Consider the following 22,746-nt stretch of genomic DNA (forward strand, 5'->3'; position numbering starts at 1 on the left):
TATATTTAAGTTACGGAACTTTCTGCTGATCTTTCTGTTATGGGGTGCGCTTGGGCTAGAAGTGTCTCGTTTACTCTAAGATGCTGATTTTTCACAGGCACAATGACACAGTAATATACCAGCACATACCCAAATACTACACAAAAACCCCTAACAGAGATATATGTGGATTCTGTGGAATTCTCTTGCCCACTTGCCTATTTATTTTGTAACTGGGGAGACTGTGTTCTCTAGCTTTTATTGTTTTGTTCCTGTGTAGCAAGTTTCCTTCTAACATCAGGGGAAAAAAAACCACAAAAGAAATCCCAACAACTGCAGAGTTTGTACATGCATGCTTAGCATAAATGAAAAACACACACAAAAATCCAGTCTGGCAGGTCAGATGGATGGCTCATAGTGCTGTATTTTAGCAAAGTTACAGTCTATAAATCAAACCATTTTATCCACTTAGAGCTTTAATTTCAAGGTCAAGGAAAGAGTTTAAAGGCAAGAAGCACACTGAATGGGAGGTCAGAAACAGTGATGGCCAAGGATAATAAAAATTATATTTTTGTGTCAGAATTTTTATTTCATTTTTTTCTGATGTAGCATTTGCTAATTTCTTTCTTTTAACAGCACCATGACAGAATTGCTAGAACTAAGCTACATGATTTAGCAGAAGTGACAGCTAGAGAATTGCCACAGAAAGGGTACTGTGCATTAATTACACACGGGATGAAGCTAGTCCTGTAGGAGTTAAGTTTATGGAAGGTGGGAATGAAGCCTGTAATTATACTTACTTTCAATTCTTTAATCATGCTTTAAACCTCTGTCAGGCAGATTTTTTTTTGGACAAATTATAAAACAAAGCTCTTTCTTACATAATCTGAAGTTGGCAGACCTTTAAACAGAGAGAAACAGGACCTGCTGTGCCAGATGATAACCGCACAGAGACGCTCTGTGAAAGAAGAACAAAAAGAGTTATTTTAGCTGCTGCTGTCAGGCTTCGGCACCAAGCACCTTCATCTCAGGGTGACCAACGTGGCACATAAAAGGCTTCCACCATTTCATGGTCACAATAAATTCTCTATCACCTCAGGCCAACAGAAGGCCTGGAAATGTGAATTTGTCTGGAAGCTTTGCAACTTTGACAGCTTTTACATTTGTATCATTCCTATGGATAGTTTTTGGAAAACAATTTAGTTCCGATAGGTTCTTCAGTCTTTAAAAAATGTCAAAATCGATCTAGAAACCGATCTGGAGCCAAGTAAGCAGCTCAAACGGTCATTAATTATGCTGCTTTATCTTTGCATTTTAATTGAACGCCTTTTTTTGTTGTTTTTAGCCTGGTGCATGCTTCAAGTTTATTACGCAAGTGAATTATCCACCTGCATTAGCTGTAGCCTGTGGTGACCGCACCCCATTGCTCCTCAGACGTCCACGCTGGGGGGTCGGACAGCTGGTGCCCGAGAGTGCTTGTGGAAGGCGCATGCTGCCCCCTAGTCGCCTTCCCCGGGCTAACCAATGCCTGCCCAGGCTGTTAAGGTGCAGGACGCGCAAGGACCTTAGAACATGAAAGCAGGAGCTTTTATCAGCACCATTGTTTGCTGCGCTAATTAAGCAGCCCCGGAAAAGATGCGAAACTTGAAGTAGTTTCACTGCAGACGTTTTCACACCTCGGAGGAAAAGCACTCCAAGTCCACACCACAGGGGATGAGAAGACACCATGGTAGTCTCAGGCCAGATAAAAGGTCTGTTTCGCTATATGCCTTGCCATCTCTCATGCATTGCAGTCCCCCGTGTTGCTTCTAACTTACCTTCATCTCCACTCCCTCAGTGACAGCAGAATTTTAGCTTTCAACAAAAGCCATGATGTATTTGGTTAGTCACCACCCTTATTAAACAAAAGGAACTTATACTACTGTTTGACTGCTAAAAAAAAAGTTATTTGCACTTTGCCTGAGCCCTGTGCTTTTCCCTTAAAGCCATCCCTCCTTCCAGAGAAATTACAGAAATTTCCAGAGATGCAACTTCCTCCAAAATGGAGCAGACAGCATTTCAGATTTTTAAAGCCATGTAAACGTTAAATCTGGGTTGATGGTACACGTAAATTTTCCATTTTCTCTGCTTAAGCTCTTGAGTACTACAGTAGGGTGTTAGAGCAACCTTGAAATTCGTTTTAGCTTCTGCCTTACCCATCAACCAAATTTTACATTTATGAGTTGGATTACACCATGATTTTGAAGTAACTACAGACACAGCCCAATTTTTGCAATTACATTTATTCTAGATATATCAAGTCTTAAATCTTATTGAAAGCAGCTACATCCATTGATTGTACATAATCTTCAAAAGCTGTTATTCTCTCTTCCAGCATATCTGTTCCAACTTTATCATCTTCAACAACGCACTGGATCTGAAGCTTTTTGATACCATAGCCAACCGGTACTAGCTTGGCTAAAAAAAAAAAAAAAGAAAAAAGCATTTAGTACTCCTTGATTGGTAGAATCGCATGAAAATGCAAATCTAAGATTGAACTGACCAAAATAGTCTGCAGGAACACATAAACCCCATAATTTGTTCCGTATTATAAACTGCCTAATCAACACAGCATTCATTACAAGGTGGTCACCCAGTGATGTGGGTGTATGGGTGTTTCCTTGCTGCATCATTACCTTCTCCCAAGTAACTAGCAATAGGACGAGAGGAAATGGCCTCAAGTTGCGCCAGGGGAGGTTTAGATTGGACGTGAGGAAAAATGTCTTTACTGAAAGAGTGGTTAAACATTGGAACAGGCTGCCCAGGGAAGTGGTTGAGTCACCATCCCTGGAAGTATTTAAAAGACGTGTAGATGAGGCGCTTAGGGACATGGTTTAGTGGGCATGGTGGTGTTGGGTTGATGGTTGGACTCGATGATCTTAGAGGTCTTTTCCAACCTTAATGATTCTATGATTCTTTCAGGAACTGTACAGGGAGACACTGGATAGCAAAGCCAAAGTTCTAAAGCTTTTAAAACCTGTATTTGAATCTTAACCTGGCCGCCGCACTAACACACCTTTTTGACTATTTCAAGATTACTTAATTACTGTAATATTGCAATTCCTGCACTGTTTTAGCTACCCACATTTTCAAGCATCAGCAAACAGTGACCGCAAGTCTACCTATTCATGCACTACCTTAAGAGACTGCACTATCTCCCCTCTCCCTGCTTTGAAATTTTCTCCTACTTACAAGATCCCCAGACCAAGCCATCTGCCTGAATGCTTCGAACACACTCCTCTAGTTTGGCCATGTCCGTCTCATCATCCCAAGGTTTCACATCAAGCAAGATTGATGATTTGGCAACAACAGCTGGTTCTAGGGGAAGAAAATCACCATTAAAAGCTGAGATATTTTCAAAAATTCATGAATATGCTTGCAAACTAGCTTTACAACAACTTTTCCAACTTCATGAACAAGAACCTCCTCACATAGCTGTGACAGGCCTCTTGTACCAACATACATTTCGAAAGTATTTAAGCTATGCATATCCCAATGTTCAAGATGTAGATACATATGTTCTTGAAATAGTCTCAGAAGAAAACACAGATTAAGCAGCTAACATTGTTTGTTACATAGGAAGTCCTTTTCAGAGGATCTGAGAAGGAGCTTAATGCCGTGTAACAGTTTATTTTCCACAGAGGGAATACTGCAACTGCTACAGTTCTGAACAGTTCCAGACCAGTAGCTGTGGAGGGACTTGCATATTGCAGCCTTTTCTCTAAACTTTTACCTCTGGGTAAGACAAAGAAGAGCGTATTAAACAGGACAAAAAACTATGTTAAGGTTCTCATTTGCTATGGGAAAGGCTAAGCTCCCAGGCAACTCAAGTGAAGCGCGTTACTCCCATCTCATTCCTGTCAAGTTTACCTATTACAGTGAATTGGCGCTTCTAGCCATCCTGTTCAAATGCATGAAAATTAACCCAAGCATAAAAGATTAGTAACTTCTTGGTAGACATACTTTTGGACTTCTTTGATTCATATTGGGCCAGACGTTCTTCCCTCAGTTTCTTTGCTTCTTCACTTTCCTGAAAGAGAAATCTAAAGTTACAGAGAAGCACCAAAACCCTGCATCTTTAAAGCATTACCAAATTGACTGGCATGTACTCAGGCAAAAACAAATCATCACAACTGTCAGCCGAAAGATGGTGATTTTTTGTTTTATTCATCATGTAACCAGTCGAAGTTAAAGTAGACAGTTCACCCCATTGCAACACATTCCTTTCTAACTCTAGAGTTTTTACCTTCCAAGCTTTTCTGTTCTGCAAAGACAGCTGAATTTGAGAATTCCAAGTAGGATCTGGTATCAAGGTCACAAATTTAAGTAACTTAAACTAGTTAAGGCAAAAATCTGCATACCTGGGTATTTCTAAAAAACCCAAATACAATACAAAAAGGTCCCAAGTACCTCCTCATCGTCAGATCCAAAAAGGTCAATGTCATCATCATCTTTGCTATCTGTGGCTGCACCTGTTGTGTCCTCAACATCAGCAGGACCGTATTTCCCCAAAGCCTTCTTTACTCCTGGCAAGCTGAAAGAAAATGGCAGGTATCAGGAACCTACTCAAATATCAATACAAATACTGCTGATTTGTCAATGTACCTACAAGCCCATTCATAGGTTTTTTAGCACAGCATTTTTACGAAGTATCTAATTCTGCTACTTGAAAACAGAACCTCCCCAAAGACAATCCTCAATGCTCCCGACATGCTAGTTGAGACTACAGCAAATCCCATATTCAAAGATTGTTCATCTAAGCTGACACGATCCTGCCCAACATTGCTGCTCCACCTAGGTATATGGCTAGAAAAAGCTTTCTTATTGTAATCATTTATCTGCATTGTATTCTGCGTAGGAAGAGTTATCAACTTCTCATGCTTCCCTAAAAATATTTTCGTTTGTTTAAAAACTAATAGCAACAGACAACACGTTGTTGCAAGGTAACTGATCCTGTGATTTTGGAAGTTTCAGCGAATGCTTTGCTCTGAAAGATAGCTCTCAACAGCACGCAAGGGACCGGACCCCCCTGAATTAGTCTTCTCCTATAGCTCATACAGTTCTGTAGTCTTAGAACAAGCTCGTAGTTCTACTGTTACCGTGAACTGCTGTTACGAGAGTCCCAAGACTCGCTTTAGTTTTCAGGAACTAGACGTAGTTTCCACAGAGTGGACTTTGTGAAGCAACTTTATAATCTCAGTCCCCTTTAGCATTATAAGAGCTTCCCAAACGGGCTGGTGACTGAGCCACCCAACTTTGCAAGAGTTCCCTCTGAACAGGACTGAGGCACATAGAGGAGGCAGTGTAGCAGTACTGACACTACCTATGCTGTACCTTTTTAGAGAGGCCTGCAGTCTCCATGGATGTCAATACAGCACCTTTCATGAACACTAAAATCACTAAAAGAGAAAGAAGATAACATTTGCTTTCATATTTCCCCTTCTTTATATGTGCTTCTGCATTGCAAATCATTGATTTTGCTTTATCTTCCAGGACTAAAAACCTGAGCGAGCCACTTTCCTTATTTATCATCTACGTACTGTATATTTATCTTTAAAGACTCCTGTAATACTTTCTAATCCATTTTGGTGTTGCCTTTATGGGGTCGATTACTGGTAAGTAATTTCCAGCTTTCAGCATAGTTATCTGTGCAAGTGGCAGCAACAAAACTCAAGCCTTTCTTAGAAGTTTTAGCAGAAATCTCAGCAACTGAGACAGAATCAGGTTGCCTAAACTCTGAGAAGTGTAACGTACTGACAGAAAAAGTCTGTTCCGCTTCTAGTGCTGTTCCAGTTCCAATGACAACACAAAAAGCCACATGGTACCAGTGAAAAAACACCGTTTTGTTCAAACTCGAAAAAAACAAATGCAACACTTCGTAGGCCAGTTCGCACACATATTCCAGCTTTGCAGTTTAACCATACCTTGCCTTTTGCTTTTCGTACGACTTAATATGATTGTACCACCGAAGAGCATGAAACAAGTCTGCAGGAGGTGGGGCAGCGATTGCTTCAAAGACTGCTATATCAGCCTGAGAAGGGACGTACCTGTGGAGAATAAGCCGAAGTTAACCCCCTTCCTCGGTGCACGCAGGAGGATGTGAAGCGGCAGCCGCCAAGCACAGAGACGACCGCGCCGCAGCAGCAGCTCGGTCCGTCCGCCAGGCTGCTGCTAAGCCCAGCGGAGAGCACCGCAGAAGCGCGAGAAGCCAGGCGGGCTCGGCACCCCGGGCGCGCTGTAGCGGCCCACGAGCTCGGCCGGCTCCGGCGCTGCGCCTCCCATAGCGGCCTTGCGGCAGCAGCTGCCAGGGACTGAAAGGCACGCCTGACTAAAGGCCCCCCCGCGCCGGCACGGCCCCCCGCCCCCCCTCGCTAGTTCCCGTCAGGCCAGCGGGCCTCACCGCGGCCCGGCCCGGGCCCACTCCACCGAGCCCCAGCACTCCCCCAGCCGCCTCTCACCCCTCGATATAGCTCCTGTCAGCCAGAAAGTCATTGAGGACCCGCAGGCCAGCGGCGGACTTAAGGTCCCCGAAGCCCATAACGGCAACGCCGCGGCACACACGCTCCCGCCCGCACCCTCAGCCCGACCGCCGCGCAAAGAGGCCCAGCAGCCCCTGCGCCGCCTTTATATACCAGCCGATATCCCTCCGCAACTTTGCACGCACATATATCCCTCCACAAGAATGAACCGCGAAGTAGTTCCTCGCGGGTTGGCTGCTCCAACGCAGGGCGTGCAGCGGGCAGGGCGTCAGAGGTGCGGGAAGGATCGGGGTAATAAACGTGAAGTCAGTGATAAAGCCCAGGAAGCTTTCCAGTGTTACGAGGGGACCGCAGCATTCCCTGTACACCCCCCCTCCTCCCCCCCCCGCAGGTACCAGCGGAAGTTGCCGGAGTTGGCCGAAGAAAGAAGCGGAAGGAGACGGAAATTGCCGAGGGTGGCGTGTCTGACGGTGGCCGAGAAGGCTCTGGGAGAACGGCGGAAACTGCCGAGTTCCATCGTTCGCCGATAATCTGACGGAAATCCCCGAAGCGGTTAGTTCCGAAGATTGCCGAATGCGCGCGTCAGAAAGCGACACACGTCGCTGAGATAGCCGAAGGAGGCTCCGGGGAGCGGCGGAAAGGCCCGAGGCCGCCGCCGTAGAGGCCGAGGCGGAGGGCAGTCCGCGCAGCGGCGGGGAAGGCTGGGGCGCCTCCGCCGCCTGTCCCGCGCCAGGTAACGGCGGACGCCGCGGCAGGGACGGCGGCGGCGCCTCCGCAGCACGGGGACGGCGGGCTGCGGCGGCGCTGTTAAGGCCACCCTCGTCCCGTAGCCGCTCCCGGTGCCCTTGAGGGGCTCCGCGGCGGGCCGGGGGCTGCCCGGCGGGCAGCGGTGGAGGCGCCTCCAAGGTGACCCCCCGCGCCGGGCGGCGCTGCCGCGGGCCGCGCCCTCGGCCCCGGCGCTGTGGCGGAGTGTCCCGGCGCCCACCTGGAAGGCCCCGCCGGCGGGGATGGGGACGCCGGGCCCGCCGCCGAGCTGCGCCGTCTGGCAAGGCCCCGGCGCGGTCCCTGGGGGGACGGGGCGGGGAGGCGCCCCGCGCGTTGGCCCGCTGCAGGCGGAGAGCCTGCTTGGTTTCTGGCCGGAGCCGCCGCTCGGGACGGCGGCGGAGCGCTTGTTGTGTGCCTTTGCGTTTGTTCGTAAACACGCACCGGTTGCCGTGAAGCTGCCGCCCGTTGTGGGTGGCTGCTCTTCCTTCGTCCGTGCTCCTGGCAGCTCTTGCAGAGTTAGTGGCTTGAGCTAGGCTGCCAGCTGTTTGTCATCGTGACTTGCACCACTTTTACAGTAATGTGACATAGATGCATACGAAGTATAGATAGTTATAAAAAGAGAGCTGTATCTTGTAGTTTAAGAAAGTAACTTCTTATTCCTCTGCACATAGAGGCACGTACATACTTTTTTGCCACTGGTACAGAAGTTTTTACTCTGCCTGTTTAAAACCTGTCGGCAAACATTTGAACTGATAAAAACTCAGTGCTGTTTTCTCTCTTACCAAAGCACCATGCTTCGACTACCTGCAGTCCGCAGGACCCTAGCTGGGGTTGCCCAGTCCTCCAAAGTGTGTGGTAAGTGTCTCTAGTTTATGCGTGTGTGTATGGTGATAAAATCAATGTACGTGTAATTGACTTACTGAAGGGCACGTATGCATACTTTGTTTGCAGCTCTGGAATTCTGTGTTGTGCTATTTATAGAACTGGAATTATATCAGTACTGTATAACTGTAAGATAAGGAGCGTGGGGTCTGACAGTTTGCGTCTAGCAGTAACTGAAAGCGTTTGTTTTCTTTTTCCACGTCTCTCAGGACGTACAACTGCGACAGCAGCCAGCAACCAAATAGAGGTGTTTGTGGATGGTCAGCCGGTACTGGTGAACCCAGGAACCACAGTACTTCAGGTGCGAGGAGTGGCATGCTGAATTTTTCTTGGACTCCCCAAATCACTTCTTGGCAGCCTGTTATATTCTGTATAGCAAAAAAAACCCCTTTGCATTGTTTCTTGCAATTCTTTATGGGTGTTTTCGCTGACTGTGATACAGTTTCACATGGTAGAAATCCTTGGGGGGAAGAGTTCAGTGTTTGAAAAAGAAGCATCTGCCATGATTGCCTGAAAGAAGATGCATGCAGCTTGAATCCCAACTGCAAAAAATTACGCTCCGCAATAACAGACTTTGATAAATTCTGGTTGAAATTCGAGCTCTGAACTTTATGTGACCTCTTAGTCTTTCAGAACCTGTTAATTTTGTATCTTAAAGTGGCGTCTCAGGTAAATCAGGGATTGTCTCCTTTTGGTTATTAGTTCTTATGATTCAGAATGCTGATCCTTTGCTGCTTTTATTCTTCTTGGTGTGGGAAGAAATTGAACCTGGATCTCCCAGTCTGTACTCAGCATTGTTGCTTTTCAGGCCAAAACTTCAAGTAGATCTTTTTAAGATCTTCTTTTTAAGAAGCCATAAAATGGGAACGTGGTATAGTGAGTTAGAACATTAAAGTACATAGTGTTTATTTCAAAATAGATCCCTCATTCTTTGGATACAAGTTACTAATTTATTTTGGCATTAGAATGCCACTAGCAGGAGTCTAATGTAATATTTTCTTAAACGCTATTTTTTGTTAGCTTTTTAATTTTGCTTACATGTGATAATTTTTTTTGTAGAAATCGTCAGAAAAATTAGATCTTGTTCTTTTTTATTGAGTTCAGTGGTGTTTCTTCTGGCAGGTATAGCTAGCGCTATAGCATAGATCCCATCAGCCATGGGGATTTTACACAGGAAAGGCTGTCTTCCTCTGTTCTCTGGAAATCTGCCGTCTTTGTCCTCCCATCTCTTCTTCAGACATGTCATGGAAGACTGTTTCTGAGTTTGGGGTTCTACTGAAGTTGAAGATTGACTATCAGTACTACTCCAGTACCTTTATAGAGAGTATTAGTGTTGCTGAATTGCCAGAAATCATTACGCCCATTGTTGTTTCCTTTATATTTTTCAAATTTTCCTCTTTTGTGCACTTTTATTTAAATAGTGCATGCTTTCTGTAAAAGTTATTTTTATTGCTAGTGTCCTATATATTAGAGAGAATTATCTCTGTTCCTGGAGGAAAGAATGAAAGAGAGGTCAGTTCTCATCTCCTCAATCAGTTACAAATTTTGGAAAAAATGTATTTGATAGCCTGACATGTTTCTGCTTGACCACTGTTTTTTATTTATGATCACTTCTTAAGATGAAAGGTTGAATGCACTACCTTCCTGAGCACTAACACTGTTATTCTTTGAAAAACTGAATAATGTTTTATGAGGTGGAACTGAAAGGTCTAACTAAAATTTAATTATCCTTTGTTTCTTACTCTTTATAGGCCTGTGAAAAGGCTGGAATTCAGATACCTCGTTTTTGTTACCATGATCGTCTCTCTGTTGCTGGAAACTGTAGGATGTGTCTTGTGGAAATAGAGAAAGCTCCCAAGGTATTGGATATGTTTCGTAGGAATTACAATTTTCTGCTGTACTTAGGGCCTAGTTCAAATCTTGTAAATAATTGTTTGTACTGTCATTAGCACACAAATTGTTGTTACTCAGCTGCTCGAAGCAGGTTTTTCACTTCTTCCCACTGGACCGCAGTGATTGCCTATGGATCAAAGTCAGTTCTCAGGCTCTTATGGATTATTTTGCTCCCGGACGTGAGCATTTGATAGCTGTGCATTTTCAGTCAGATGTATTTTTATTTTCTGTAATTCATGCTTCAACCACACATTTTCAGCTGATACTACACAAATAGTAAACTTCAGATACTGTATGAATTTAGCTGTAGGATTAGTGTCTGCAGTTTTGTCCTAGCTAAGTAGAGATTGTGGTTACTTATTAGTTCATGTTTTAATGCATTATGTACCATTGATGTCTGTTGTAAAATAGTAGTTGACTTCAGGATCGAAGGCTGTCTTCAGCAGTATCAAGAAATCTATGCAGAAAGTTGAGGCATTCTTTTGGAGTTCAGTCTTGGATTACATACTTACATTCACATATAAAACTCTAGCTCACCTCAACTTGAATTCCATAGTTTGAGCTTTGCATCTCTGGAAATGTTGGGTTATCACTAAAGATGGAAGTCATGATGGTCTATCTCGTGACGTAATAGAAAAGTAGGAGGGATTCATTTTCTGAGCAGGAGTTTTTGTTAATCTTGCAGTAATCTTGTGACAAATTTTATTCCAAGACTCTTTGTATAGGCTTTGTCCAAATAAATGTCTAAAATGATGCATACTCTGAACTTCAGTTCTAGAGGTTTTCCAGATATCTGCTGAATCTCTTTGATTTGCCTTATATCTGTTACAACTGACTTTCTTCTTGCTATTAACTACTTGAATTGGAACCTGAAAGTGTAAAATTTTCAACTTTAACAATAAACAAATCACAAATAATTAACCTTTTTATATAGCAGATTATTAATAAATATTGCTTCGAGTGACTTTGTGGGTTAGATTTTCTTCTTTTTTTTTCCTTGCAGATACCTTTTTATTTCTACAACATATTGAATTAATAACAGATGCCTGTGTAAGAATTTGGGGGGGAGAGGTTGGGGTTTGTGCCCATGTTGAGAAGAAATATGTTGCGTTCATGCTTGCTTTGTATGATTACAGCCAGTTGCTGCTTGTGCCATGCCAGTTATGAAGGGCTGGAACATACTGACAAACTCTGAGAAGTCCAGGAAAGCAAGGTACCTTTTAGCCTCCTATAGCTGATTAGTTGTACTATCTGCTAAATGATGTAAAGTTGACATTAACTTTAATTCCTGAACCCAACAGAGAGGGTGTAATGGAGTTCCTGCTGGCAAATCACCCATTGGACTGTCCTATCTGTGATCAGGGTGGAGAATGTGATCTACAGGTACAACATCCAATTAAATTGTCTAGACTTATGTATTAATACTGTTGTCTTAGGTGAAATTGTGCTTTCCAGCAGCCTGGATATGTCTGTTTTCTGTTGTCTGTTCTAGGATCAATCAATGATGTTTGGCAGCGATAGGAGTAGATTTAGAGAGGGAAAACGTGCTGTGGAGGACAAGAACATTGGCCCATTAGTCAAAACAATCATGACTCGGTGTATACAGTGCACTCGATGTATCAGGTAATGTCCTTTTTTTTTTTTTTTCACTGGAGAGAGTACTGAGCAGGTGTATTTATAGCAGTTTGTTACTTGTGAAAGAAACACCATGAGAGGCAGTCAATTTTTCTTATTTCTTTACTGACTGTACTGAAGAATTTTATTTCTGGTAAGGACTGATGGCTGGTTTCCCAGAGGTACCAGACAGCTGTCATGCAGGAGATGGAGAGAGGTGGCCAAAACATGAAAGTGAAATCGGAATTCTACAGGGCAGAACTGGTCCCATGGTGTTAGTGCCAGAGTGGATTTTAAAACATTAATAAGTGACTTCCTCAGCCACAGTTGCAAGATTTATTTATTCTTGACAGCTTCTGGTAGCTGTATTTATGCTCTTCTGTAGTCCTGAGATTCAGTACCAGCTAACTTGAGCCAGAAGGAAAAGAATACAATGTACCTGCCTAATTCTAGAAAGAACTTGTTAGTTAGGACTAATCTTGGACTCAGACTGTGAAGTTCAATGAGCACTGAACTGCTCTGTTTTTTGATTTAACTCCACCTAGTTTTTGTAGCCTCGTCTGAATGAAATTCTGCAGATGTATAGTCCTGCATGTGATGGCACTGACTAATGCGTCTAAGCAATTGTTTTCTTCTTTCAGGTGTATGAACTAAAGCTAATGTTTTATCTTAAGAAAATGAGATAAGGGTTGAAAAATGTGCTATGTTGCTGCTGTTGTACATTCCAGATTTGTTTTTCATTCTTTTTGCATCTACCAGGTTTGCTAGTGAGGTTGCAGGGGTAGATGACTTGGGAACAACCGGAAGAGGAAACGATATGCAAGTTGGTACTTACGTTGAAAAAATGTTCATGTCTGAGTTATCAGGAAATATTATTGACATCTGCCCAGTTGGTGCTCTTACCTCCAAGCCATATGCCTTTACTGCACGCCCATGGGAGACAAGGTATGTATCTTAACTCCTACTGAAGATGCAGGTTTCTCTGTTTCTGTCATAGACTTTATCTTAGAGTATGTCCATCTGTGATACTAAGGGTTTTCTCTGATTTTTATTCTCTGTGTTTTTGTTGTAGACTTTTCCATAGACCGAATCTAACATAAATTCTGTTATTTACTCACAGCTCATTCAAGAAAAGGAAGAATGTTATAGTTTGTAGACTATTCTTCCCTTATTTTTATTCTTAACATGTTTTGGACTTGTAGGTTGTGCTGATTGCTCAGTAAAAAAAAATGTGTATAAAGGAAAATTCAAATTCACTAACTCAGTAATTGTTGAGGATATTATTTAAAATACCTTGTGAAACTAAGCTCTTATATGTATATCTAAAGCTAAACCTAAAGCACTATTTTTTTTCTGTTTGTTTTTTTGTTTGTTATGCAGTCTGTTGCTGCTTGCTAGAAAACTGCAAATGGTTTATTTGTTCTTCTAAACAGGAAGGTAGAGTCAATTGATGTTCTTGATGCAGTTGGAAGCAACATCGTAGTGAGCACGAGAACTGGAGAAGTGATGAGAATTTTGCCAAGGCTGCATGAAGATATCAACGAGGAATGGATATCTGACAAAACAAGGTGTGTGGGAGGTGTTTGTACCCATGTGTACGTTTATGCACGCATTAAAGGCACACTTTGCAGAACCAGAAATGTGGACAGTAGCACTGACTTCTGGATTCCACTGTTAATATTGTAAAGCTATAGTAAAGAATAATTGGTAAAATATGTTTTTAAAACTATAATTGAAGTTACTGAGTTTTCCAATGTTTTCATTTTTGTAGCTTTTTTTTACAGGTTTTTTTTAATTTGTATCACAGGTTTTTTTGCTTGTTTTCGAGAAGGAAAAGTTAAACTTTCAGGGGAAATATTTCTTGTGTTTCTCTTCTCTAATCATTGCAAGCTGTTAGAAAACTCAGTCTTAGAAAATATTTGGTATACACAATTATCTTTGTCTTTGCTCTTTAATAATGTTAGTGGTGTTCACTTAGGTTTGCTTATGATGGTCTGAAGCGTCAGAGACTTACTCAGCCAATGATTAAAAATGAGAAAGGACTATTTGTTTATGCCTCATGGGAGGATGTATTAACTCGTGTTGCTGGTGTGGTAAGAACAATTTTCAATATATGTAGCATAAAATTAATTTCTAAAGCTGGACATATTACAATGATTAATATGAAAACAGTTATATAGAAAAGGGCTTTTTTCTGTAAGGTTAGAGGGGAGCATTTGACTTCTAATCCATTGTATTTCCACTTAAAATTTTTCTTTTGAATATTATTTGCTGTTTTCATGGATTAGACCATCTGAAAAACTTAGTCTTATCATGATTTCATTTGGGGCACTGGGAGAGAAACTACTTTTATTTAAATAGGAAACTAAACTGTTCCTTCAGAAATTTGGGAGGAACCAACTTTCCTGAATTACTCTGATCTATCTGAAGACTTCTTTAAATTTATTTAAACTGTGCTATCACCACTTTTGCCATCAAAGCCATTAATTCTCTATTACTCATATCTGAATTGTGCTTGCCTCAGTGCTTTCTCTGCGTGGTGATTGATTCTCCTGCTCAAACGAAGTGCTGCATGACTGCTCAGGATTTTGATTAAAAATTTTACGTGGGACAAAGTAGAGTTGAATAACTGTAATTAAATTTTCCTCAAGGATGTTTTTGCCTGTGGTACAGTAGCAGGGTTTGTTATGAAAACTATTGCTTCTCAGATAATACCTTTGAGTTGAGCTTGCTACCTGAGCTTGTGTTATGGAAGTTTGTATTCTGTCTGCACTGTAGCTTCATTAAAATAAAAGCATTCACCAATCTTCCTCTCCTCACCACACCAAATGAGAATTAGCCACATCTGAGCAATAACTCAAGTGGGAGAGGCCTGCATAGAATACAGAGAGCTGTTCTTTGCTTATCATGAGTTCTGAAGGAGCTGGAGTTGCTGCCTTGCGGAAGTCAGACACTGCTGATCAGTTTGTGCTGCTCCAGGCTAGCGGTTGCACTGCTGGCTTTGGCACATCCTAATGTAACAAACATTTACCTGGGCCAAATGGGAATTTATTTCAATGGTTTCTTTTGCTTAAGTTTATACTTTCTCTCTCTCTTCAGCTACAGGCTGTCAAAGGGAAGGAAGTAGCAGCAATTGTAGGAGGACTGGTGGATGCAGAAGCGCTAATCGCTCTGAAAGATTTATTGAATAGAGTAAATTGTGATACGCTCTGCACTGAAGAGGTCTTCCCTACTGCCGGAGCTGGGTAAGTGTTCAGGCAAAGTATGTTTGTAATTAGTATGTTAATAAACTTTCCAGTCTGCAAATCATCTCATTGTAAGATTCTGAAATGACCAAGGATAGCAATTGCTGATGCATTAGCAGGTTTTGTTTGAATTTACAATATTCATTTATAGACAGTATTTATGTATTATGAGTTGATACATAGTCTCTACTACAGCAAGGGTTGCACACTTTACTGTATGTTGAGGCTGCTGCAGTTTAACAGTAGGCTACTGAAAGCCAGTTAGACTCTGTTGTAAGCTGGATAACTTAACCTATTTCTATTTGTGTTGTGAAAACCATAGTACAATTATGACCTTGTAAACTGTAATAGCAGATGAAGTTTGTGAAGGCTGACAATAACTGTAAATGTAGGAGATATCCACATTGTAATTCCTTATATGTTTTGCTGTCTTTGATACTCATGAAAGAGAGAAGCCTTACTTTTTATTTGGGTTAGTAATTTGAATTGAGAAATCTCTTCTTTCCCTTTCTTTTCCTGAGATGAAAAAATATTTTGAGCATCTAGAATCTTTACCATATCTTCATTCCTTCCCTTTACTGAATTCTCATCCTCTTTCTTACATCTTTTTGTTATAGCACAGATTTACGCTCTAACTACCTGCTTAATACAAAGATTGCCGGAGTGGAGGAGGCAGATGTCCTGCTTCTGGTTGGCACCAATCCACGCTTTGAGGCACCGCTTTTTAATGCTAGAATTCGAAAGAGGTTTGTATTCCTTGGTGGTGAATAAGCATGCAAATCCATCTGGATTTGGTACAGTGCTCAGGTGGAGCCACAGGCAGTAAGTTGAGAGCGTTCATCCAGACAGACTCACTGGATTTAGTTCACCTTTTAGTAAAGGGAATGGCGATACATGTGTAGAAAAAAGGGGTCTCTTCTCCCTGTAGTATATAGCTATGTTTTGTTCATTCTCACTTTGACATTTTATGTAAGTTCATATACTCAGACATTTATTCCTCTGTTACATTACACAGACACCTCAAATTTTCTGTCTTACAGAAGTTTGTTAAAGCATATTCCTTAAAGAATTATTTTCAGCATCAGTTTGCTGCTTTTTGTATTGTTGTAACAAATCAGACTTGCTGATTTTAGAAGTGGTCATTCAAGTTTAACATTTTCTTTGGCAAGTAACGTGACTTTCCCAAACTTTTGAACATAGCTAATGCAATTTAATTAAAGATACGTCAGCAGGAGACAAATGAGGTTTATAAAAGCCCTGTCCTTCCTAATGCTGGGATCTTCCAAAGTATATAATTTTAAACAATAGTGGCCTTAAAATTTTGAGAGGAAAAAATGCAGTGAAATTTATGAACGATTCATATATCTTTAAGTCTGTGCTATGAGAAGCTGCAAAAAAGGAGAAATTTCTAACCGACTAAATTTTTCTCTGGTTATCTAAGAAATAAGTGGATTTCTAAAACCGTGATCACTGTCAAATTCAGAATTCTTTCCTCCTACAAATGACTTTAACTTCAGTTCTGAAGTAACTAAGAGTTAAGTCAAGCTAAATAAACTTAATAGTAGCTGTAGGTGTGTGTGGGGTTTTGTTTTGTTTTTGCCTAACACTGGAAAAGATGGTTTAAAGTTGTAGCACCTCATTTTGTGCAACCCTTTTTTTCCACTGAATTGACCGACATTTGAGGGGAGGAGGGAATTGAGTTACGAACTTCTCATGTAAGGCATGTTGCTGCACTGGTCCCAGAATGTACGTAGAGAAGTAGTCCTCCTAAAAAAACCTTAAGCTTGCTTAACAGTCAGAATAATGCTAAACTGCATGTTACCAAAACAATGAATACCGTTTACATTCCTTTGAAAGAATTTGCATCCTATTTCAAGTCATTGCTAAAATTATAATTAGTGGCTTTGGTTGAGTAAAACTCTGTATTTCTTTGATTTTTATAAAATGTTTGCTGTGTTTTCAGCTGGCTTCACAATGACTTGCAAGTGGCCCTTGTTGGCTCTCTGGTGAATTTGACCTACACTTATGATCATCTAGGAGAGTCCCCACAGACACTCCAGGACATTGCTTCTGGAAAACATGCATTCTCCAAGGTATGCACAACTTAAGAGTGTGACTGTTAAATATCAGATGTATTGAATAATAATCTGAATTCCCCACAGAGATAGATTTGAAGAGAAGTACCATGTTGCATATGGAGTTATTTGCTTTTAATCAAATGCAGAGATGAGGTAATGATTAGTGTCCACCAAGTATGTGTGAACTGTTTAATATATTCGGGTGTGTAAAACTTTGCAGTGCAGGAAACTCCTGGAATATTTCTTGATATAAAACAGGCTATTTCAGCCGCTGCTGTTTCCATTTAAATGCCTGGTTATCGAGAGTATAGTTCTGTATTGACAGGGTAGCATACTGCTTGTAGCAGTTTCTTTTGGCTTTATGCCTAAATGAAACAATGACCATTTCAGAACCGTAGCTTTGCATGGAAGACTTACGTAGAAATTACGGGATTTATTACATTATCTGCACCAAGAATTGTCTTCAGAGCCTTGGAATGAATTTATTGATTCTTTACTTGCACAGGTCCTCGACCAGGCCAAAAAGCCAATGGTGGTGGTAGGTAGTGCAGCACTGCAGCGCAGTGACGGAGCAGCTATCCATGCTGCCGTTTCCACCATTGCACAAAACGCCAGGACTAAGAGCGGTGTTGGTTCTGATTGGAAAGTCATGAACATCCTTCACAGGTTTGCTTTAAAGCTTTTTTGGAAGCCACTTTAATTCACGCTGGGCCTACACAAGTTACCACAACGTATGTGTGCAGATTTCTTTGTGTACACACTAGCGGCTTATCAGGTTAGAACCTGTAGGGAATATAAAAAATAGAAATACAAACTAGCAGAAACTTTTTAATAAAAATGGGTTCCTTGACCTGGCAAACTTTTCAGGTTCTCCATGAGGTTTTATTAATCTATTATATTTAAATGTAGAACTTAAACTTTAAACTTAGAGGTATAGAATACAGGAGAGCTTAATAACATACCACAGTGCTCAGTAGAATGCACAGCAGACCAGTGTTGATGGTCTAGAGGATGAAAAACAAACAAAATGGCAAGAGTATTTAAATAATACGATTTCTTACAATATTCCTTTTACTGTTCAGTTTCTTAACTGAATAGTTAATAGAAAACCTTCAAAGCTTTTCATTTTAGGGCTTTTGATCTTACTCAGTTTATTGGGATATTATTCCTTTTAATAGGCAAGCTTCTTTTGGGACAGTCCTTCCCGACTTTCTTTCTAAAACTCTGTCAAATTGACTACCTCTGTAAAGGAAAAAATATTTCAGCAAATGTAGGGGCGCTCAGATTCAGAGACTCAACAAAGTCCTTCTGCCAAAAGCAGCTTCACTGATGTAAAACTAGTATAGCAAGAGCAGGGCTTGGTCCTCTGAAGGAAGCTTGAATACAAAATCCTGCTGTTGATACTGAAACATTTAATACCAAAACACTGATATGTTAAAGAACACTCATGATACCTTTTTTTACATGTGGTTTGGCAGTCTTTCATATTACTGACTTGCATGCTTTTGGTGCACCATCCTTTCTACTTTAAGTGTAAAAACTAGCTTAACTTATTGGAACCTCTATGTTTGACTACGTCAGACAAACAGTAACATTGAAAGGTCTGTACTCTACAGAGAGAATCTTTTTTTCTTTTAAATATAATTGTAAGTCTGGCACCTGATTATGCAAAACTGTTTCTTTGGACAAGAAAAAGACTGCCAGAAAACAAGAATGATTATTTCATTCTTTTAAAAGTATTTTTATGTGTGAATAAATGAATAGTGATGAAATAGATGCTTCAGAGTAGCTGATGGTCCAGTAGCTGGTCTTTCATCTTCCACGTGAGTGCCCTAAATTAAAGGCCTGTTGAGTTCAATTCATAGCTGAGATGTGAACCTTGATGTTCCAGATGACAAGTGAGCTGCCTGCCACTAGGCCCTGCCCTGGAACGTCTGCCTTTATTTTGCTATCCCATCTTAAATAGGTGAGATTCCCCGTGAAAACTTCAAATGGCATCAGTTTGTCAAAATGCAAAACCAGCCTGATATTCTATCAAATACTCTGACAAAATTTTCAGCTGCCTTTATGCTTCATTTTTGTCCTGTTACTGTTAGAAACCTCTTATGGCCCTTTGAAATACTTAGTCAAAAAAAGAAGTTAGGTCTGTTCTGATGGGAGAAGGAGAATTCTGAAATAACTTAAAGTCATAATGTGTTTTTTCCTACAGGGTTGCAAGCCAGGTAGCTGCTTTGGATCTGGGTTTCAAACCAGGAGTGGAGGCAATTAGGAAAAATCCTCCCAAAGTATTGTATCTCTTGGGAGCAGATTCGGGTTGTATAACACGTCAGGATTTGCCAAAGGATTGTTTTATCATCTATCAAGGTAATTAGTAGATGTAAATTAAGAAATGTTGCTATCTAATAGCTGGAGAGAAAGCCTAAACAGTGGCATATTCTTACAAACATATCTGACCCTTTGATAAATTCTAGCCTTCCATTTCTTCGCAGAAAATAAACTTCCAACACATAACTGAGATACTGGTTACCTGTTTCTTAGGTAAAAATGAGAAACTGTTGATGAGTAGTAAGGGAATACATACCAGCTAGGTCTTCTGGAGCATAGCTTCAAACCTGGCAGACAAAATGGTGTCGGTTCCCAGCTGTTCTATCATACCAAAACATGGTCTTACCTTAATTCAGTAAGCATCCTTGTTCCAGGAGCCCCCCAAAGCTGAGTGACTGTAGAGACTGAACTACCATTTACTACTGCTTGTAGTCTGTTCATTCTCCCCAAAGTATTAGGCAAGTAAGACCTCAGAGCAGTCAGCCTAATAGGCTTTGTATTACTGGTTAAGCGAACCTTAGAAACTCCTTTTTTCTGGGAACACAGAAATTCTGTATTGTGTTAGTAAAGCATTTCTTTTTATTTTGACTTACTTATGTCTTGTATGGTGGCATACTGTTTCCTCTTTCCATGTATATAGGGCATCATGGGGATGTGGGAGCTCCTATGGCTGATGTTATTCTCCCAGGAGCAGCATATACAGAGAAGGCGGCCACATACATGAATACTGAGGGTAGGGCCCAGCAGACAAGAGTAGCTGTAACACCTCCTGGGATGGCAAGGGAAGACTGGAGAATTATCAGAGCTGTCTCTGAGGTACTGTTGCTGTTATAAATTGCTTCTAATAAAAGTACACTGAGAGGTTAAGTTCCTTTTATATTGAAAGTATTTCCAAAGAAGAGGTACATTTTCAGGGAAATACATGACTGTAGTCTTAAGAAGTAATGTTTTGTATTGAATCCTTTGTTAATTCTGAGAGTTAAATCATACTGTTTCCCTTTTGAGGATAGCACTAATATTGTAGCTGCCGTATGCTATTGGAATGCATAATGGGTGAAGCTTTGCAAATTCTGTTGGTCTTCATGAAGTGCTTTAGAGGAAACAGGTGGGAGGATGCAGTTTCTTGCTTTTTAGAAAGAAAACGGCATGAACTCATAGGACAGGATCTGGTATCATTAGATAAGGTCAAATACATGCTTACTAGTCACTGGGAACAAGATGCATTGATAATTGCATCAACTTTTATCAACTTTGGTGGTAAGCTAGGGAAAGTACAAGTGACATCTGTGTGGAAGGAGAAAAGTACTTCTTGTCTTTTTCTTTTTTTCCTTTGTATAGCAAACAGGACAACCTAGTTTTTTAACATGGGGAAGTCTTAACTGTAGGCATCAGACTTCCAACAGAATACTGTGACTTTGCTTCTGTTTGTATGTTATAACTGCCTGTGTTTCCAGGAGTGTAGATTTTTCCTGATTTTACTTTAGGTATGTTAATGGATTGGTAATCTAAACCCCACTATGTATTAAATCCCTAGACTTGATGGCATTTCTTTCTGTGAATCTCTTAGTTGGCTGGTATGACCTTGCCTTATGAGAACCTTGATCAAATACGGAAGCGTTTAGAAGAAGTATCTCCTAATCTAGTTCGATACGATGACGTGGAAGAGGCTAACTACTTAAACCAGGCAAATGAATTGTCAAAGGTAACGAAACTAAAGCATCTGGGCATGATTTAGTGCTGTTACGTGGTTTGATGCTTTTTAAAGAAATAGGCCTTCTTCATATGCAGTACTACAGGCATTCTTTGACCTGCATTGAATGCTGAATTCACTAAACAAATGCTTTGGTAATGAGTTCCTATCATAAAGCTGACTCTCTCTCTTTTTTTTTTTCTTTCCCTTTCCTGCCACAGTTAGTGAAGCAACAGCTTCTTGCTGATCCTCTTGTTCCACCTCAGCTCACAATAAAAGACTTTTATATGACAGGTATGTCTAGGATGGCCTTTCCATTCTGAAAACAGCAATACATTTTACTTAGCTTTACAATAAGACTCTTATGAGGCATTTAAAGCTTTCCACTAAGATGTGTAGGATTTGAGTCTTTTGAAGAAACAAAATTTTCCAGTAAAAGATTTGGAATTTGCATAAAGCACAGACTATTGGACAATATTTTCAACTAAGCAATTTTCCTTATCCTCTTTGTATGCAGTCCTGTACTAAGTCTCTTTTGTATTGTGTCTGTGTATCATTTTGAAAATGAACAGTTATAACACACTGACATGTGTTTGGATTTTGTTTTCAGATTCAATCAGTAGAGCATCCCAGACAATGGCCAAGTGTGTGAAAGCTGTTGTTGAAGGTGCACATGCAGTAGAAGAGCCAGCCAGCTGCTAGAGACTAATCAGACTGCTACCACCTCCATCCAAGTATTTGTGCAGTTAACTGCTGTGACTGATTATTTTTTTTCAGTATCTATTTGCTAGGTCGTTGTATTTCTCTGTTCTTCATTCACATTTTCATCAGCTCAAATAGTCCCATAATATTATTGGACTGTTGTGTCTGAGAGAACATGCAGCACTCAACTTACTGTACCCAGAGGCAGAGTACATGATGATTGTATACAAATAAATTATAAGACCAAACAAGCCATTACCTATGTAATTCATATAGCTCTCGCTTCTTGCATGAAAAGAACTCAGTAAGCAACTCAGTAAGTCTTGATTTGCTAGGAACAAGTCTACATGGCAAAAATACTAGATTGTAACCTTCTTCCAGAGTATCCAGGTATCTTAATTTTAAGCACTGGTGAGAGTGTGAACATGCTATTTTTGTAATGCACTTTCAGAGCAGGTTGTCCCTCTTTTGAGTCAAGCATACCTGGTTTATGTCAGTATTCAGACCTACCACTGCTCTAGATATTTGTATGTTTCTCCATTTCATTTCAGTTGAGAAACTACTCATAGAGGAAATAAAAATAATGTTGATGTCGTGAAAAAGAAAAGCAATTTTCACACAGCTTCCTCATATTGAACTGTTTTAAAAATTCAGCAAGAAGATAAAGGCCTATAGCTACACCAGTTCAAATACAGAAAAGATCTCAGTTTCTCTGTGCGCTGATCTTTTTATAGCAAAGTGGGGGAAGGGGTTGTGTGTGCTGTTGTGGGTGGATTGGGTTTTTTTTTTTGTGTGGTGGTGTGTTGGTTTTTTTTTTTTAAGCTTTAGAATGACTTCAGCATAGCGACTGTCTCCTCTGTTACGTTGGTTAATGTAAATTTGGAAGAAGGATAGCTTGCTCTTCAACAGGCTACTAGAGTAATAAGGTTTGGAGTAATCCTTCCAGGAATCGTGCACTTCCAACTTTATTTAAAAAAAAAAAAAGTTAATTTTGCATGAGGAAAAAGCTACATTTTCCAGTATAGAATAATACTGAGTGCATGAGCATGCTGCTA

At 40.8% G+C, this 22,746-nt stretch overlaps 2 protein-coding genes and 2 non-coding genes across 5 annotated transcripts; 1 reads left to right on the top strand and 3 right to left on the bottom strand.

Annotated features, from left to right (window-relative positions):
- Positions 1–2,245: 2,245 nt before the first annotated feature.
- On the bottom strand, positions 2,246–6,610 carry EEF1B2 (eukaryotic translation elongation factor 1 beta 2). Its single transcript, XM_076342424.1, has 6 exons — positions 6,477–6,610; positions 5,943–6,065; positions 4,429–4,552; positions 3,982–4,048; positions 3,211–3,336; positions 2,246–2,436 (listed from the first exon to the last, which is right to left on the bottom strand). The coding sequence occupies exons 1-6, from the start codon at positions 6,554–6,556 to the stop codon at positions 2,282–2,284; spliced, it is 675 nt and encodes a 224-aa protein (XP_076198539.1). The 5' UTR covers positions 6,557–6,610; the 3' UTR covers positions 2,246–2,281.
- Positions 3,581–3,714, bottom strand: LOC143162645 (small nucleolar RNA SNORA41). Its single transcript, XR_012995736.1, has one exon. It is a non-coding gene; the product is annotated as a small nucleolar RNA SNORA41 (small nucleolar RNA).
- Positions 4,121–4,200, bottom strand: LOC143162643 (small nucleolar RNA SNORD51). Its single transcript, XR_012995735.1, has one exon. It is a non-coding gene; the product is annotated as a small nucleolar RNA SNORD51 (small nucleolar RNA).
- Positions 6,611–6,946: 336 nt separating the features above from the next.
- Positions 6,947–22,400, top strand: NDUFS1 (NADH:ubiquinone oxidoreductase core subunit S1). Of its 2 annotated transcripts, none has more exons than XM_076342426.1 (19): positions 6,947–7,049; positions 8,050–8,117; positions 8,354–8,445; positions 9,896–10,003; positions 11,174–11,250; positions 11,339–11,420; positions 11,530–11,660; positions 12,411–12,596; positions 13,085–13,219; positions 13,630–13,744; positions 14,751–14,896; positions 15,514–15,642; positions 16,860–16,989; positions 17,480–17,640; positions 19,184–19,338; positions 19,940–20,115; positions 20,867–21,001; positions 21,211–21,283; positions 21,600–22,400. In XM_076342426.1, the coding sequence occupies exons 2-19, from the start codon at positions 8,054–8,056 to the stop codon at positions 21,689–21,691; spliced, it is 2,187 nt and encodes a 728-aa protein (XP_076198541.1). In that variant the 5' UTR covers positions 6,947–7,049; positions 8,050–8,053; the 3' UTR covers positions 21,692–22,400. The 2 variants fall into 2 exon arrangements, with proteins under 2 accessions (XP_076198541.1, XP_076198540.1); XM_076342425.1 differs by lacking the exon at positions 6,947–7,049 and adding an exon at positions 7,090–7,230.
- The last annotated feature ends 346 nt before the right edge of the window (positions 22,401–22,746 follow it).

The sequence above is a fragment of the Aptenodytes patagonicus genome, chromosome 6 (genome assembly GCF_965638725.1).
Source record: "Aptenodytes patagonicus chromosome 6, bAptPat1.pri.cur, whole genome shotgun sequence".
Taxonomy (NCBI): domain Eukaryota; kingdom Metazoa; phylum Chordata; class Aves; order Sphenisciformes; family Spheniscidae; genus Aptenodytes; species Aptenodytes patagonicus.